The sequence below is a fragment of the Macrobrachium rosenbergii genome, chromosome 56, assembly GCF_040412425.1.
Source record: "Macrobrachium rosenbergii isolate ZJJX-2024 chromosome 56, ASM4041242v1, whole genome shotgun sequence".
In the NCBI taxonomy this organism is placed as follows: Eukaryota; Metazoa; Arthropoda; class Malacostraca; order Decapoda; family Palaemonidae; genus Macrobrachium; species Macrobrachium rosenbergii.
In genome coordinates, this window is record NC_089796.1 from 75,261,363 (window position 1) to 75,278,862 (window position 17,500).

General features: G+C 37.0%; 1 protein-coding gene across 1 annotated transcript in view; it reads right to left on the minus strand.

The window, feature by feature from the left end:
* LOC136836270 (nephrin-like) overlaps positions 1–16,724 on the minus strand; it is a 524,495-nt gene extending 507,771 nt beyond the window's left edge. The window contains 1 exon segment of the mRNA XM_067100298.1: positions 15,459–16,724. Within this exon segment, the coding sequence (XP_066956399.1) occupies positions 15,459–15,528 (70 nt within the window). The 5' untranslated portion in view covers positions 15,529–16,724.
* Positions 16,725–17,500: the final 776 nt, after the last annotated feature.

Genomic DNA, 17,500 nt, shown 5'->3' on the forward strand with positions numbered 1-17,500 from the left:
ATCCCTCCGCCCTCATTTTTCTGGAGGGTAAACATACACCGCCGTCTAGGGGTCCCACTTTTACCCTTTTTTTTTTCGGCGCGTTTACAAGACGCCTGGCCTGTTCCACGCCAGGCCACGCCAGGCAATCCTACAGTATGACGCGAGGCTTTAGATTAAGACTGGTGCGTTTTATTCGTAGTAAATAAATAAGGCATTTGTTGCAGCTGAGGATGGACAATTTTACTATTCTTTGCATATGTGAAAAGAATTGTTTTCCTAGTTAGAATATTCAGCTTGCCATAATAATATTATCATCAACTATATATATATATATATAAATATATATATATAAATATATATATATATATATATATATATATATATATATATATATATATATATATATATATATATATATATATATATACATATACATATACACACACACCCCCTTTTACCTACACCATTTCCGGACAATTTAATTTTCCTTTCTTGCTATAAAAAGACTTATTATTTTCGTAACTGGAATAATTCATTAGCTTACCATAATAACAATATCATCAACGTTTATTTTCCATTATATTTAGGCACTGGTGTTTGAAATATTGACTACTTTTGACCTTAAACCACTTTTCGACTTTTGAGGTCAATGACATTTCAAAATTATAAGATTATATATATATACATATATATATATATATATATATATATATATATATATATATATATATATATATATATATATATATATATATATATATATATATCTATATATATCAGTTAAACAGGTCCGACCCTCAACGCCATCAAAGTCCCATCTGCTCGTAAAAGGAATTTGTTGTAGCAACTTATAAAAATAAAACACTGTAAATCATACGGTACCCACTTTACCAATGGCATCCCCGACGCAACGCTTCTCATAATCCTCGCCACAAGTATTCACCCTTCTACCACCATCCTCCATCCTAACAAGCCTCCCAAACATCCCCCTCAAACCACCCCCACCCTCATACGCCTTTCTTTCTACAACCTCCCCCCCTCCCTTATCACCCAATCACCAGGCCACCTACAGACAGGCTTCTTGGTCTGCTGGCCAGAACCTCCTCCTCCTCCTCCTCCCCCTCACCCTTCCAGAGGCCCCAGGGCTCCACACCTCGCCCAGTCAGGACCAAATTCCAGGATGAGTAACTGGATCAAAGGAGCCATTCTTTGCGCTTTCCTTTCTCCGCGTTTTTGGCTTTTGACTTTCGGTTTCGCGAACTAGAATTTTCCTTTCTTTCTCGTCTGTAAATTCCTGCAGCCAGGATGTTCGCCGTCTATTAAAATAATTATTCTCAACCCAAAACGCTGACAATATCAGCTTTCCCTCCAGCAACAGATGCGTAATTAAAACATCTGGGAAACCAGAGCAAATAGTTGAGTAAAGAATACAGCAGTTGACGCATATACATCATGAATTCCACCGGTTGTCGAAAGCCCGAAGTACATTTATTTTAACGTAAAGTGTACAGCTGAACCTGTTTCACTCCTACTCCTACTGAGACACCTTCAAAAGCAGCAATTTGACACTGATACTGAAGAAAAAAAAAATGAAGCTATTAATTATTCAATGTCGTCGCTACTACCACACCTTGGTGAATTCCGAGCATCGAACAAAGACGGCCTCAAGCATCGATAACATTCAAAGGTCATCCACCAGATTAACGGATATAACAAACGTACGACGGAAACCTCCAATAACCTAACGTCAATACATCTCAAAGAGTCTATAAAGGAAGGAGCGCAACTAAGGGTCAAGAGATATTAACCTGGCACCTGAACGGGTTTGAATGTCTTCAACGGAGATGCCATCTTGTGGCTCAGATTGCGTCTAATTACGGCGATTGAGTCGATGGCTCGACGCCACTCCGCCATAGAGGTTGAGGGAACTTCTAATGGGATAATGCCGTAATCGACCTAATGCCTTCCCCTCCCCCCTCCCCCCACTCCTCTTACTCGAATCAATTGCCTCGAGAAATCGATATTAAAGATTTTTACTCACCAGGCAAAAGACATTAGTGCACTTACAGAAAGGAAATATAAAAATTGAAAGGAACCGTTGAATGTTAAGTGGTTCCCGTTCAAAAATTCTTTTTTTTTTTTTTTTTATTAATACAAGGGCACAAATCTCTGAGCCATACCACTGATCAAAGGTACCTTTGATCTACAAATTCTCCAATTTTTCCAAACAAGTCTGGAGTAAACACTATTAATTTAGAAACCTATTTAATTAGGCGGCATCAAAAGCCCTTCAGGCGCATTCCTTAAGGCTGTACATGTTTGTAGACTGTTCAAGCATAAAACAGCGTGCAGTAGTTAATATTATATAGACTGTGTATAGGTATATACATATATATATATATATATATATATATATATATATATATATATATATATATATATATATATATATATATATATATATATATACAGTATATGTATGTATGTAAATATATAATATCTATATGTAATGTGCATATATATATATATATATATATATATATATATATATATATATATATATATATATATATATATATATATACATATACATAACCTATATATATACAAATTCTCCAAATTCTCCAAACAAGTCTGGAGTAAACACTATTAATTTAGAAACCTATTTAATTAGGCGGCATCAAAGCCTAATTACAGGCGCATTCCTAGAGGTGTACATGTTTGTAGACTGTTCAAGCATAAGCAGCGTGCAGTGACTAATATTATATATTATATATACTGTGTGTATAGGGTATACATATATATATATATATATATATATATATATATATATATATATATATATATATATATATATATATATATATATATATATATATATAGGCTACACAGTATATGTGTGTATATGTATGTAAATATATAATATCTATATATAATGTATATATATATATATATATATATATATATATATATATATATATATATATATATATACATATATATGTACATACATACATACACATATATCCTATTTACCCAAAAACAGGGATGCCCGAAAGAAAAACAAACACAATGGTAAAAAACAATTGCATCGTCACTTGAACTGTTTATCGCGAATGATCACAATGTGCACAAAACCTACACAATAATTCTCATAAAGAAACCTAAACAAAGGGCTCATCAGCAGTGTGGCAACCCCACCTACGTTCACTGATCCATTCTCCTCGACCCTGCACGGACTCTCGCAGTAGCTGAGTAACCTATTATGGCATTCCCTTTTTCCGTATATTTTCCACTACCAAGAACATTCTAAGAGTTCCCTACTTCCTCCTGACACTTCCGACTTATGCACGCCTTTAACTAGCCTATCGTCTTCCAATCTTTCAACATGACCAAACCATCTGAAGGCACCATGATCAATCCTTGCACATAGGCTACTCGTATTATTAACCTTGTCACCGTTTCTTCAAAGTATCTACACATTTCCGCCCTTCTCAGTTAGGCTGTTCTTCACTCCATAAAACAGTAGACACCAATTCCTATCGACAGTATAGGCTACTGTGGTTGTTTTTTCCTTCATTTACATTCAACATTCACACTTCACTTCCATCAAGGAGAGCTGGCTCAACAGTCTCTTCAAACATTCCTGCCTAGCCTTCTATAGGCCCACACCGTCTCCTTCCAGTCATCTGCAAAAAACCTATTACCCTCCTTGATTCTTTTATCCTCTCATCCTACCGTCATCCTTTATATTTACTCAAAGACACCTAGAATAATCAACACCTATTCTTACACCATCCGTATAGATCCTGGCGCTCGATACAAAGTACCAAAACACGCCTACCTGCTCCTTTTCCTTTTCAACTTTTCTCCTCTCCGCCCCACAACCGTCTTGAAGAAGTAGAGCAACTTTTGAAATATATCGTTAAATCTTTTCTCCATTAAATTCACATAACAGGCCAGGAAACTTTTTCCAAGACCGTATTAGATTCTAAACCAAAAGGACCACCAACTGATGCTTCCTTTCTTTCCTTGGGGGAGAAATAAACTCAGATAAAAAGAAACTTCTCTTTTGTTTGTAACGTCATTATAATGAGGACCTGTTTTGAAAGTACGGTCAGCAAAATACCACTGACCAGAAAACGTGAATAATGCCTTACTAAATGATGCACAACACAGAGGATGGTGAAACATTTCAATTGACTGACACTGCACTCCATTCGATTCGAAATTCCCTCTCTCTTGACTTTCAACCTACAAAGTAAGAATGAACCTAAATAAAACTCGTCATGGATTACTGAAGTGTGACAGGTTTAAAAAAAATCATTATCTAGGTTTTAAAAAAAATTATTACCGGTACCTAACATGTCGGTTGTTCCTAAATGACATATGTAGCCTAGGCCTATTCGAAAAAAAACAATTTACCAGCATGTTTCTGAGAGAGAGAGAGAGAGAGAGAGAGAGAGAGAGAGAGAGAGAGAGAGAGAGAGAGACAGACGTTAGACAGACACACAGAGAGAGAGAGAGAGAGGAGAGAGAGAGAGAGAGAGATTCGTTACAGCAGCAAGGATGAACCCCACGTCCAGAAGACTTAACGTACCATCACAAAAGGCCCGGCAGAAGTGCTTACGGCACCACAGTATGCCCTAAGCCTTTGACCTTTAACTTGCATACACCATCCTTTATTGCATAGCCTTTTAAGACATTTTTGTTCCTTCTAGGCTATGCCATTACGTCACCTCGGCACTTCTATAGCCTACCTCAGCCTACTACTTTTCCCTGGCACTTCTGAAATACGTAACCTTTTCATTACCTATCTACCTCTTTCTCTCTACAAGACTGCACCATCTCAGAGCACCCACCCTGCCAAATCTTGCTCGACATATAGGCCTACTGTATATGCTGTACTACGAAATTAATGTACATTAAAAACTTCCATTTTTTCACTGACATTGAATATCCAAACTTCATATTCATGGTTTGGGTCAACATTCCAACTAAAAATTAAGTTTGGAAATTTTATCCTTCCAGGCTCATTGTTTGTGAGAGAGAGAGAGAGAGAGAGAGAGAGAGAGAGAGAGAGAGAGAGAGAGAGAGAGAGAGAGAGAGAGCATGGTGTAGAAGAGTACATTACATTATGAACCGCCTGTTATACTTTATTTCATCATCAAGGAGAAGAATCGACACATGCAATCAGAAGCAAACACCGATGTCTCCTTTAACCTAATTTCTCCCAAACTCGTGAAGGTTACCGACAGGTAAATCCAGAGGCCTTCGGCGCAAAGCATTATGAATGAATGAATTACAGATTTAAGTTGCACGATGTATTATGGCAAATCCTACAAGCTGATGAATAATGTAAGCTAATCGACAGCCTGTTGAGGTATTGTTTTAAAAATCTCTTCATTTTAATCACGATATAGGCCTATGCTCTGTCTAATTATAACGACACGAGCATAAAATATTACGGTGATTGGAGCAAGCTGCATCCCCAAATTCTCAAAGACAGGTCAGGATAGGTTAGGCTATATAGCCTAGGCCTACATCCCTTGTTAGTCACCACATTACCAGCCAAACAATAACAGCAATTAAGATAACATGAATACTCCATTCCGGGCCAACAAATTATAACAACAGTGATAATATAATTATTCTAAAATTCAACGCCCACTAGTTTACTTGCCTCTGGGATGAATTACCCTATTCGCTTACGTAACAGCTTCCGGTTGACTTGTATACATTAGGTTACGCTATACATTTCAATGATTGGCTTAATTCTCGTAAAAAAAAATAATACGACGACCGGAATGAAGAGTTGTCATCAATGCAGAAATCAATGCCCTAATTTTTGAAGGACCATATTTACATCTCAATAAAGTAGATCAACATGGAACATATACATATATATGTGTGTGTTTGTATTATATATATATATATATATATATATATATATATATATATATATATATATATATATATATATATACATTAATATATATACATAAATATATATATATATATATATATATATATATATATATATATATATATATATATATATATTGTATGTATATATATACATATATAATATATATAATTTATATTACAGAGAGAGAGAGAGAGAGAGAGAGAGAGAGAGAGAGAGAGAGAGAGCGTGCCATCACTTATCACTTAAAAGTAAAAAAAAAAAAAACTGCTTACACAAAAACATATGAAATATATTTTCACTTCAGGGAACACACAGCAAAACGACGGCACAGAAGAAGTGTCGCGAAAACAACGTACTGTAAATCGTAGGAAGCAAGAGAGAGAGAGAGAGAGAGAGAGAGAGAGAGAGAGAGAGAGAGAGAGAGACCCAGCAGGGGAAAACCTAAGCTTCCTTGTCATAATCCCGAACCTCACCTGTCATCAGCTCTAAATGTTATTTACCCGGACGATACCTTTTCCCCAATGCCCGAGGAATTCCGGCCGATGTTTGAAGGTAAACAGTTTACAGAACTCAGCTACCCACATCCTTAGAGCCGCGCGCGCGCGCACACACACACAGACACACACACAAACACACACCTCCTCAATCCACACCCACATGGCTGAAACTGGTTTTCTCGAGCACTTCGCCCAACCCGATGTAAATCACTTTCACACTGATGCATTTTTTCCCCGAGAAGACGAATCTGCTGCATCTCGGGCCCACATTTACGGATGTTGTGGTCATCAAAACGTCTAGAAAAATACGATGTACTGTGTATTCCTCAAGGTCAAAACGTACTTTTGATTAACACTACTCCATCAAACGTACTTCTAGTCATTAACGTTACTCCTCATCATACGTACTATCAATGACTAACATTTTCTTCCAGCGCGCTTTTAACGATTAACATTACTCTTGCAACGTGCTTTTAATGTTTATCTTTACTCTTGCAACGTACTTTTAATGTTTACCTTCACTCTTCCAACGTGCTTTTAATTTTTATCTTTACTCTTGCAAAGTGCTTTTAATGTTTATCTTTATATTTGCAACGTGCTTTTAATGTTTATCTTTATATCTGCAACGTGCTTTTAATGTTTATCTTTACTCTTCCAGCGTGCTTTTAATCTTTAACAATACTCTTCCAACGTGCTTTTAATGATTAATATTACTCTTGCAACGCGCTTTTAATGTTTATCTTTACTCTTGCAACGTGCTTTTAATGTTTAACTTTACTCTTGCAGCGTGCTTTGAATGAATAATTACTTTTCAAACGTACCTCAAATGAATAACATTCCTCTTCAGACGTACTTTTAATGAATAACAGTCCTCTTCAGACGTACTTTTAACCAACACAAAGAACAACCTCCATACATTTTCGCAGCCTTTGACAACAAACTTAAAATCCCACACCATTAACCCTTCTTGCCTGTTCCCTTTTCTCCAATCAAAAGTCTTATAAATGGAACTCCAAGTCCAACCTTCCTCGGTCAACTTTTCTTGCCTACACTTCATCGAAATTCAATCATTCTTCTGACCAATCGGGAGAGGAAAAAGGAAGCAATATCCGACCGCTTACCAATATATCAAATCAGAGACCGTGTGCAGCACAAGACGATATATACTGCACAGCCCTCGAGGGAAAGAGACGTCTATTTGTGGATAGGCCTACATAGGCCGTATCAGGTGACATTTCTACGCTCCAGTCGCACACAATCACAGCTACTACTCGCTGTTTGCCACTGCAAGGATGGTGTCTGACCTGAAGTAGCTGCGTAAATGTATAAATATCGAGTTAAAACCCGAAAAAAGAGGGACAATAACGGAAAATATTTCAAAACGTGGTGGCAATTCTTTGTAGCCAATGGCAGTTAATAGTCCTATATTATATTCATTCATATGCTTCAAACTGCAACAAACGCAATCAACATCATTCTGCTATTCTGATCTCTAACAAAAGGCTGAAAATTAGCTTACTTGCCATCGTGAAATCTATGAACGCTAATGAGCATGACAGAACAGGAGCCAAAGCATTCCTGAACTTCTGAAAAGACGAACGCTGATACCGACAATAGCTGCGCCTTTAATTCATACTAAATAAAAACAAATAGAAGGTGCCTGTAAATTACATACAGACGCGTAAATATGTTTAAAATACAGCCCATTAACTGAAAGAGCAAGCAAGAAGCCATTGTAAATTAAGCCTAAACGACATAAAGATTCGATTAGCTTCAGGCGACGGGTTCAGCAAACGAAGGTTACACTGGGCGTCTCCTGCCTCAACAAGAAACTGAGGCTTCACGTTTAAATGAGCTAACAGCACCTCTTGTGTGTTCAGAACGATGTCTTCAAGTTCTTATGGAATGTAGATTTTAGGCCAAAGGCCAGGCGCTGAGACCTATGAGGTCATTCGGCGCTGGAAGGAAAATGGAGAGTAAAAGGTTACAAAGGTGTAACAGGAGGAAAACCTCAAAGCAGTTGCGCTATGATATAATTGTCAGGAGAGGGTGGATAGCAAGATGGAAGAAAGATAATATGAATGGAGATACAGTAAAAGGAATGAAAGGGGTTGCAGCTGGGGGCCGAAGGGACGCTGCAAAGAACCTTTAGTAATCCCTACAGTGTCAAGTTCTTATGTGCCTCGATTAAAATTCGTCATCTATTACACCTTAATATCTGCTATTGTACACACCTACAATAACTCTAAAACGTGATAACAGCAAATTCTATTGATACGAAGGTTTGAACCCACAAAAAGTAAAAATGGTCTAGTTGTCTGTGCAACGCACTAAATCGACACATCTGCAGTAAGCTGGCAAATACTACAGAAAAAGAGCTATACAAACAAGAGAGAGAGAGAGTAAATAAATGTTATGTCCAATAGGGTTCATCAACATCCACGTACACTCAAGTTTTCAAGTTTGTCTACTCATGAACTTCCATGTAGTACTGTCAACATTACTATCTAAAATGAGCAAACAGTTTATATATTTGGACGAGAGAGAGAGAGAGAGAGAGAGAGAGAGAGAGAGAGAGAGAGAGAGAGAGAGAGAGAGAGAGAGATTTTTTCTAGATTCTAAGCTGATTTCCAAACCACCAACAGTCTTGTCTCAAGCATTTAAACCCATGACTCTCAAATTCCTTGACACCACCCTTGAGTGAAACACCAAGACCGACCGAGCCTCTTGATTGGCTGTTTAGTATGCGGAGGGAGTTCTGCGATTGGTCGCGGGGGACAGCGAGGTATCGAGTACTTCAGACGGTCGATTCGAACCCACGCCTCATCTTACGGGTCAGATTTTCCGAAGCAGCGTGGAAAGAGTGCCCGAGGGAAGCGCAATATAAAATCTTAACATGAAAGAAAAGGCCACAATAACATGAAATCCACTTTTTATTGGCTGACTGCACCGTGGCTACGCGGTAACAAATACTACAGGAATTTATTTATTCACAATCGATTTGCAAATTGAATAAATAAATAAATATTTCATTCTGCAAAATTCAGTGATGATCTGTATTCTGTAATCAAATGATTGATTGATATGAAGCCAATAGTGGTAAAAGGCCTTATGTGTAATTAACTGAAACAAATAAAAAAAAACTGTCAACTATTTACTGCTATAATATAAATAATCTAGGTCGAAACTTTACCAAATAGCCTACCATGAAGCAAAAATATCTAAGGCCTCTACCATTAAACCAAAATGTTTGCTTACTACAATTGTACCAATAAAATGAAAACTCAATTACCAGCCTCAGCTGTACACCACTTCCTATTAACTCAATCAAAATTATCTACAGTAGATTAAATTCTGAACCCCCGAAAAGGAAAAAATACGGGTCCTCCTGCAACTTGTCGTTACAATAAAAACAAAATACGTAGGTCTAACAGTTTACTACTTATTAAAATTAAACTATTGTGTCAGGCTACCACTTATTAAAATAACTATTATTCAGTAGATGAAGCGTATTCGTATGTAACAAGCTCACAGGGGCCATTGACTTGAAATTCAAGCCTCTAAAGAATATGGAGTTCAACACCAATTTACTGAACATACTAAAATACAAGCAACATAACAGGGTTTAACTCCAAACCCATAAGCAAATACAGCATCCAGCATTTATCATGGAAATATTTAAGGTATGGGTCTACAGTAATTGCTTACCATTTACTCTCAAGAGGCTAAAGAAAAATACTTAAAGTAACCTCTTACCACTTACGTATGGCTAACTATCTAGCCTACCATGCACTAACCAAGTACTACAAATGATCTAGGTCTGTCGATCAATCAAAAACAGTAAGTAAACCAAATCACTGATACTCACTGATACGTCTACCTATTTACTCGTAAAGATAAAATCTAGGTCTAATGCTCATTTACCCTATCAAAAAAAAAAAATCCCAAAAATCCATGTTTACCTTTATACCGCTTACAAATAAAAAGAAAAGCTTCGGTTTTATTGTATACAATTCACAATCAAAGTAAAACCATATTATGTAGATTTCAAGATCATCCACTTCGTATTAAAACAAGTCATTGAGTACTTTTAGTCCTACGTTGGAGCAATACAAGGGCCAACCAACCCTCACGTAACTTTAACAATTTCATGTCTATTTCTCACACATTCACGATAAAGGATCACAAAACATGCGGAGAGACGAAAAGACTCAAAAAAAAAAAAAAAAAATGCATCGAAACGAACATGAAAAAGTGGGGTACATGGGCCTAATTATCTTGTATGAATGCAATGGACTTCCTTACTCATCCTCAACATTTTTTTTTCCCCTACACGATATTTTTGTTAATACTGGCTTGCCTTCCGCATACGGTGGCTATCGAAATGCTGCAACCTTTCAAGCAACGAGATGGCCAACAAACTTTTCGGAATGCAAAAGGAAATTAATTAAATTGGACAAAACTGGAAGCATACCTTTGGGAGACAGGAACAGTCAAAATGGAAGCTCAAATAATACAGACAAAATTTCGATACAAACGCACATACCATACCCACACCACCAAATAGAAGTAGAAAAAAAGAACCGGTTTCCTACAGACTTTAAACCAACACACTCGCCAACTTTAACCCGAGCTGGTGGGGAAAAATCAAAACTCAGCCTCATAACTCTATCTGAGCATTTTTTAGCACTTTCCCATCACTTTCCAGTTTACCTTTCCTGATGGTTTTTTTTCTTTTTTTCTTTCCCTCACACGATGGACCACGTTGGAAAGGGATGTGTGTGAGGTCTAAACCACTCTAACTTTAATGAAAAGGGGAAAAATTCTCAAGTTGCACAAGAAAATTCTTGACACAGGTAATTTGAGATAAAAAGCAGGGAAAAATATATGAAACGTGTACACGCATTATTCATAAGTCCTAGAATCGAGGTATATACCAGGTTGAAGGGAAGTGAAGATGATTTAAGAAGTTAAAACATTACAAACGGGTCTACGCAACTTCTTTCTTCTTTAATTTCTCATTCATGACATTAATTACACTTTCAAAAATATGTGAACCAGTATAAGATTGACTCGAGAAAGAAGTGGGAGTTTTCGTGTTTAAATTTATAATTTTGTTAGGATAACCACCTGAGATTTCTATGTTGGTTATATACTAACTTTATATTAAATTGGTTCCCTAGCATTCTATGAACAATAGAAGTTGATTAAAAATCAAATCAGTTTTAAGAAATCTACTTCTTAAATTCAAAACCAATATATATATATATATATATATATATATATATATATATATATATATATATATATATATATATATATATATATATATATATATATATATATATGTGTGTGTGTGTGTGTGTGTGTGTGTGTGTGTGTAAAAATTGACATAGCAATAAAGCAGGTAGTAAAATGTCTGTAAAGAAATAAAGAATGAACACCTTTACAACAATACACCATCAGTAATAAAAGATTCATCACTCACCAAAGTCACACCCATTCACGGGTAAATAAGACGACATTCACTATATATTCACGTAACGGAACGTTCTTCAGTGAGTCCGTATGGTATCAGGCCACGATGGGGTCTTTGGCAGTCACGTGTCAAACCACAATATCAGTTGGGTCAGGATACGCGAGTGTCAGGTGTCAGTTTCGTGAAGTTAAGACTACGGGAGTGTTTCAGTCAAACGCCTCACCAACACCGTCAAAAGATGTCAAGCCGTGAGTTTCACAACGGAGGTTTTTAGCACACAATCGAAATTTCGTTGAGGCACAATAAAACAAAATTGAAGCACACAATCTACATTTCGTTGAGTCACAAAAAAATAAAACTTGAAACACACAATCGGAATTTCATTGAGGCACCAACAAAAATTGAAACTTGGCACACAATCGAAATTTCGTTGAGGCACAAAAAAAAAAAAAGAACTGAAGCACACAATCGAAATTTCGTTGAGGCACAAAAAAAATTGAAGCACAAAATCGAAATTTCGTTGAGGCACCAAAAAAAAATTCAAGCATACAATCGAGATTTCGTTGAGGCACCCAAAAAAATATTGAAGAACACAATCTAAATTTCGTTGAGGCACCCAAAAAAATTAAGCATACTATCGAAATTTCGTTGAGGCACTCAAAAAAAATGAAGCACACAATCAACATCTCGTTGAGGCACTAAAGAAATTTTGAAGCCCACAATCGAAATTTCGCCGAGGCACAAAAAATATATTGAAGCACACAATCGAAATTTCGTTGAGGCACAGAAAAAACTAAAGCACACAATCGAAATTTTGTTGAGGCACAGAAAACAAATTGAAGCACACAATCGAAATTTCGTTGAGGCACCAAAAAAATGAAGCACAAAATCGAAATTTCGTTGAGGCACCAAAAAAAAATGATGCACATAATCGACATTTCGTTGAGGCACCAAAAAAAAAAAAAAAATTAAACACAATCGAAATCTCGTTGAGGCTCAAAAAATGTGAACCACACAATCGAAATTTCGTTCAGGCACCAAAAAAAAAAAAAAAAAAAAATTGAAGCACACAGGCTACTCGAAATCTCGTTGAGGCACCAAAAAAAATATTGAAGCACACACTCGACATCTCGTCGAGGCACTAAAAGAAAACTGAAGCACACAATCCAAATTTCGTTAGGACACAAAAAAAATGAAACTTTCGTTCGGTAAACTCTTATAAAATCATTGTAATATATCATCAAACAGTAATAAAAAAATGTCACAGAAAAAAAAACAATTAGGAACAAGTCAAATGAAATCAGTCCTCACTTATAAATATGGTTGTACGTTAATAAACCTACAAATTGAAGAGAACATTCTGTACATTACATTCTCTCTCTCTCTCTCTCTCTCTCTCTCTCTCTCTCTCTCTCTCTCTCTCTCTCTCTCTATATATATATATATATATATATATATATACTATATATATATATATATATATATATATATATATATATATATATATATACTATATATATATATATATATATAATATATATATATATATATATATATATATATATATATATATATATATGTGTATTATTAATATGAAGTTTGTGAGTGAATGATATATATATATATATATATATATATATATATATATATATATATATATATAAATATATATATATATACAGTATATATACATATACAACCCCTGCTCTGGTCTATCAGCGCCTTTTTATGGGCCCCTTAAATTCACTCACGCACACACACACACACACACACACACAAACACACACATACAGCATGATGACCCGCCCTACCAAACTTCCTGCCGCGGGCGGCTTAGTCTCGTTACACATCAGAATCGAACGTTCTGTCATATCCGAAAAGCGTGATGCCCACCAATATGGGCGGGGCTATTGTAGCTAAAACATGACGTCACTTGTCCCCATAAGCAGAGGAGAGAACGGGGTGATTGCTCGGGCCATTCCCTTTATGGGTATGATATTATGGGAGAGGAGACCCATGATGCCACAATAGCCTGGGTATAGGCAGGGATATGGGAGACTATCTATCTGTCAGGCCATAGGGGAGAGGAATAACAAAAAAACATTTTTTTTAAATTAAAAACTACCCTACCACATGAATAACAGACAATTCAATGTCATTAAACAGGACGATTATAATACATAAAGGATTGTAATGACAAATCCCAAAGGAACGTGTAACCTATATTTCACCAAGTCTGTATAATCCATCATAAATTTGAAAACAGCTGCCACTGACACTATGAAAAGAGTCATTCCCCCTATTATCATAATGGCTGTTACCGAAGAAAATTAACAAATGATCTTTCTGACACACACACACACAAACACATTTGTATGTGCGTGTGTGTGTGTGTGTGAGTGTGTGTGTGCGCTTGTGCATGGATGTGTGTGTGTGTGTGCGTATGTATATATATATATATATATATATATATATATATATATATATATATATATATATATATATATAAAATAATCAACACACAATCGCGTGTGGAGCAAAGTAAATTTCTGACTCACATCAGGATCGTCTTTCAATTTAGAAAGACACTGGGTTCGATCTGATGTGTGTCAAAGATTATATATATATATATATATATATATATATATATATATATATATATATATATATATATATGTATATATATGAGCCTATATAGTCAGGAAAAGACACACCCACGAACATCCAAAATCGCATTCTGCTATGCGTTGCGCAAAGGCATTTCAAGTTCCCCAATTACAATCTGTAACAAAATTAAAACAAAAACAAAAACTGTTGGGGAAAAAAGAAAAACAGCAACCGTAAGCGAAACTGGATATCCAAGGAAAACGACATAAAGCGCAGAATTTTAAGGCTAAAACGTTGTTTAAATTATATATTAAACGCAGCAGTGTTGCAGTAAGTTTGATCGTGTTTAATTTGTCTCAAGTCTATCCTTCCTATGTCTGTGTGTGTGTCTCTGTGTGTGTGCGTGTGTGTGCGCGCGTAGGCTATGTCACTACACACACAAACTACTCTATCGTGCTTGCATGGATGAAAAGAGGCGATTCAGTCCCGTAGATTTTATCACATTTTGAGTGACATTTTCATAATGGCACTGCGAGGAGGCGTGGGCGTGGAGGGGCGGGGGTGGGGGGAGATGAGGCAGAAGCAATAAGGAGTAATATGCGACCCCAGAAGAAAAAAAAAAGTCGGTGTATATGAATGACCAAAGTAAAAATAAAATGTCCACTCACAGGAAGGCTGGCAGCCTACACGCTTGATTTAATATCAAAGGCTTACCTTCACGAAACAAAATGTTGGGCGAAATAAAGCAAAAATCACACTTGGGCGAGAGAATATTGAAATGAAATACTTGTGAATAAATACGTCCGTCTAATTTGTCATTCTAAAATATTCACGGGGGAAAATCCACAATTGGAAATAATTAGAATGAATATAGATTAAGCCTAGTAATGAATGGCAGTACCTCTTACTAGCCTTGGGGCTAGGAGATAATAAAAAAAACATGAATAAACAATTAGGAACTTACCGAACTGACTTAATCCGCCGTAGCTGAGCAGACAGTAGGTCCCAAGAAGCAAAATCTTAACTACCCGCATCTTGGTATGTTCCTCGAGAGGCTGACCTTTTTCATAGTAAGATTCTGAGAGGCCTCGACATTAGGGAAGAAGGACTTTTGATTTATTATTCTCTCGCTAACTATCTTCCCTTTCATAAACTTCTCTACTCAAAAAAAAACTCACTTAACTTTTTTTTTCTTTATTCTTTTACTCTGGGGCGTGTTGTGTATGCGGTTCCAACGTCCAGCAAAAGAACATCTGATATCTGAGATACGATTTTCAAAGTACCACCACAGAGTAGTGTAGGCCTTAATGACAAAAAAAAAAAAAAAACCTTTATCTGCCTAAAATTCACTCTTGTTTTTCTCAGTCCTCCCAAACCTGAACAATGCTGGGGGTGACATAACAAAATTCACTTCGGGGGTTGTCTCTCAAAAGTCCTTGGCGTAGAGAGATTCTGCTGTGTTCCTTCCTGTTCGCAAGCAGCCCCTTGGGTGTTTAGTTTAAAAGCCTCAAGGGTTGCTCGGTAGGCCTCTGACTTGGTTTAAGGTGCAAGAAGAAGCCTACGGTTTATCTCAAGAAGGCGAGGACGTATGCCGGGCCCTCATATTCCGATCCTCAGCATCTAGGAACCTCATTTTCCCCTCCGAGTTCTGTACGCAATGCTTATTCTCCACAAATAAAAAAAATCTCTTTCTCTTTTTTCACCGAATGAGCTCAGGCCCACGGAGAAGCATCAGTCGGGTGTTGTATACTGGTAATTAATGATCAAACACAATTAAGGTAAATGGTCTTCCATCAATAATGTAATTGTAATGAAAGCGAGCGAGATCATCCATGGAGCGTGGTCACAGAATTAATGAGTGGTCAAAGCAGTGGGTATTCTCGTTTCTGGGTAGTTCCAAAAAAAAAAAAGGAAAAATCTCCCGAACACTTTCAGCACTCACCACCACCACACACGAGACAAGGCGTTTCCAATACAAATCTCAAAATATGATTTCGTTACAACAACACCCATCATCATCTATCTGAACACTTGAAGTTTGCTGAGCGACAAAACGGCCCTCGAAAGCAGTGACGAGCAATCCCGAAGGAGAGAAAACAGAGTCAGTGGCGATTTCGACGCAAACCCCACCAGGAGGGAAAAAAAAGGAAGAGACGCGTTGGGGCGAAAAAGGAGGTTAAGTGGTGGCGGGCTGGGCGTGGTCATACGTTAACAGTGCAAAGGGAACACTGAGGCAGCCTCTAGCTCTCGAGTCTGTCGACTCTCTTGGAGAGAGAGAGAGAGAGAGAAGGGGGGAGACTCTCTCTCTCTCTCTCTCTCTCTCTCTCTCTCTCTCTCTCTCTCCACGACCCTCAACCCAACCAGTGCCTGGTCTGATGGGGGAGGGGGATTTAAGGGGGAGGAGGAGGCCAGGGGCTGCTTTGGTGGAGGAGGTAAGCTGTTCTAGTGCCATTTAATAAAATGCCAATATATATCTTGTCGATCTGCAGCGGGAGATAATTGAAAAATTATCATCGAAGGTCGACACCGACGAAAATTCACCGTGTTAACGGCACTGAATAATATTCACTTTTCCTTCATTAGATCTCGAAAGGCATTCTTCTTCTTCTTCTTCTTCTTCTTCTTCTTCTTCATCGTCGGTGAGATTTGGTCTTCCTGACCTGTCTATACGTCATTATTACTCGACTGAGAAACACTGAAAAAGAATTATCATTCACATAAAACCTCCCCAGTTTAATTATGATTCGTGTACTGTTGTCAATTGGATTTGCACCGAGGGGAATTGCCCCTACTACTTAGTACTACGACCACTGCTGCCGCTGCTAGTACTACTGCTATTGATGATGATCACTGTCATCATAACAGTGAGGCAATGAATTTGCTAAGATAGCGAAAAATAAACTTTATAGGTAAAAATATATATCTACATAATTGCTCTGTAACAACTTTTAATAGATTTCGTGATCGTTCAAGAGTACTGTTATTATTATTTGTTATTATTATTAT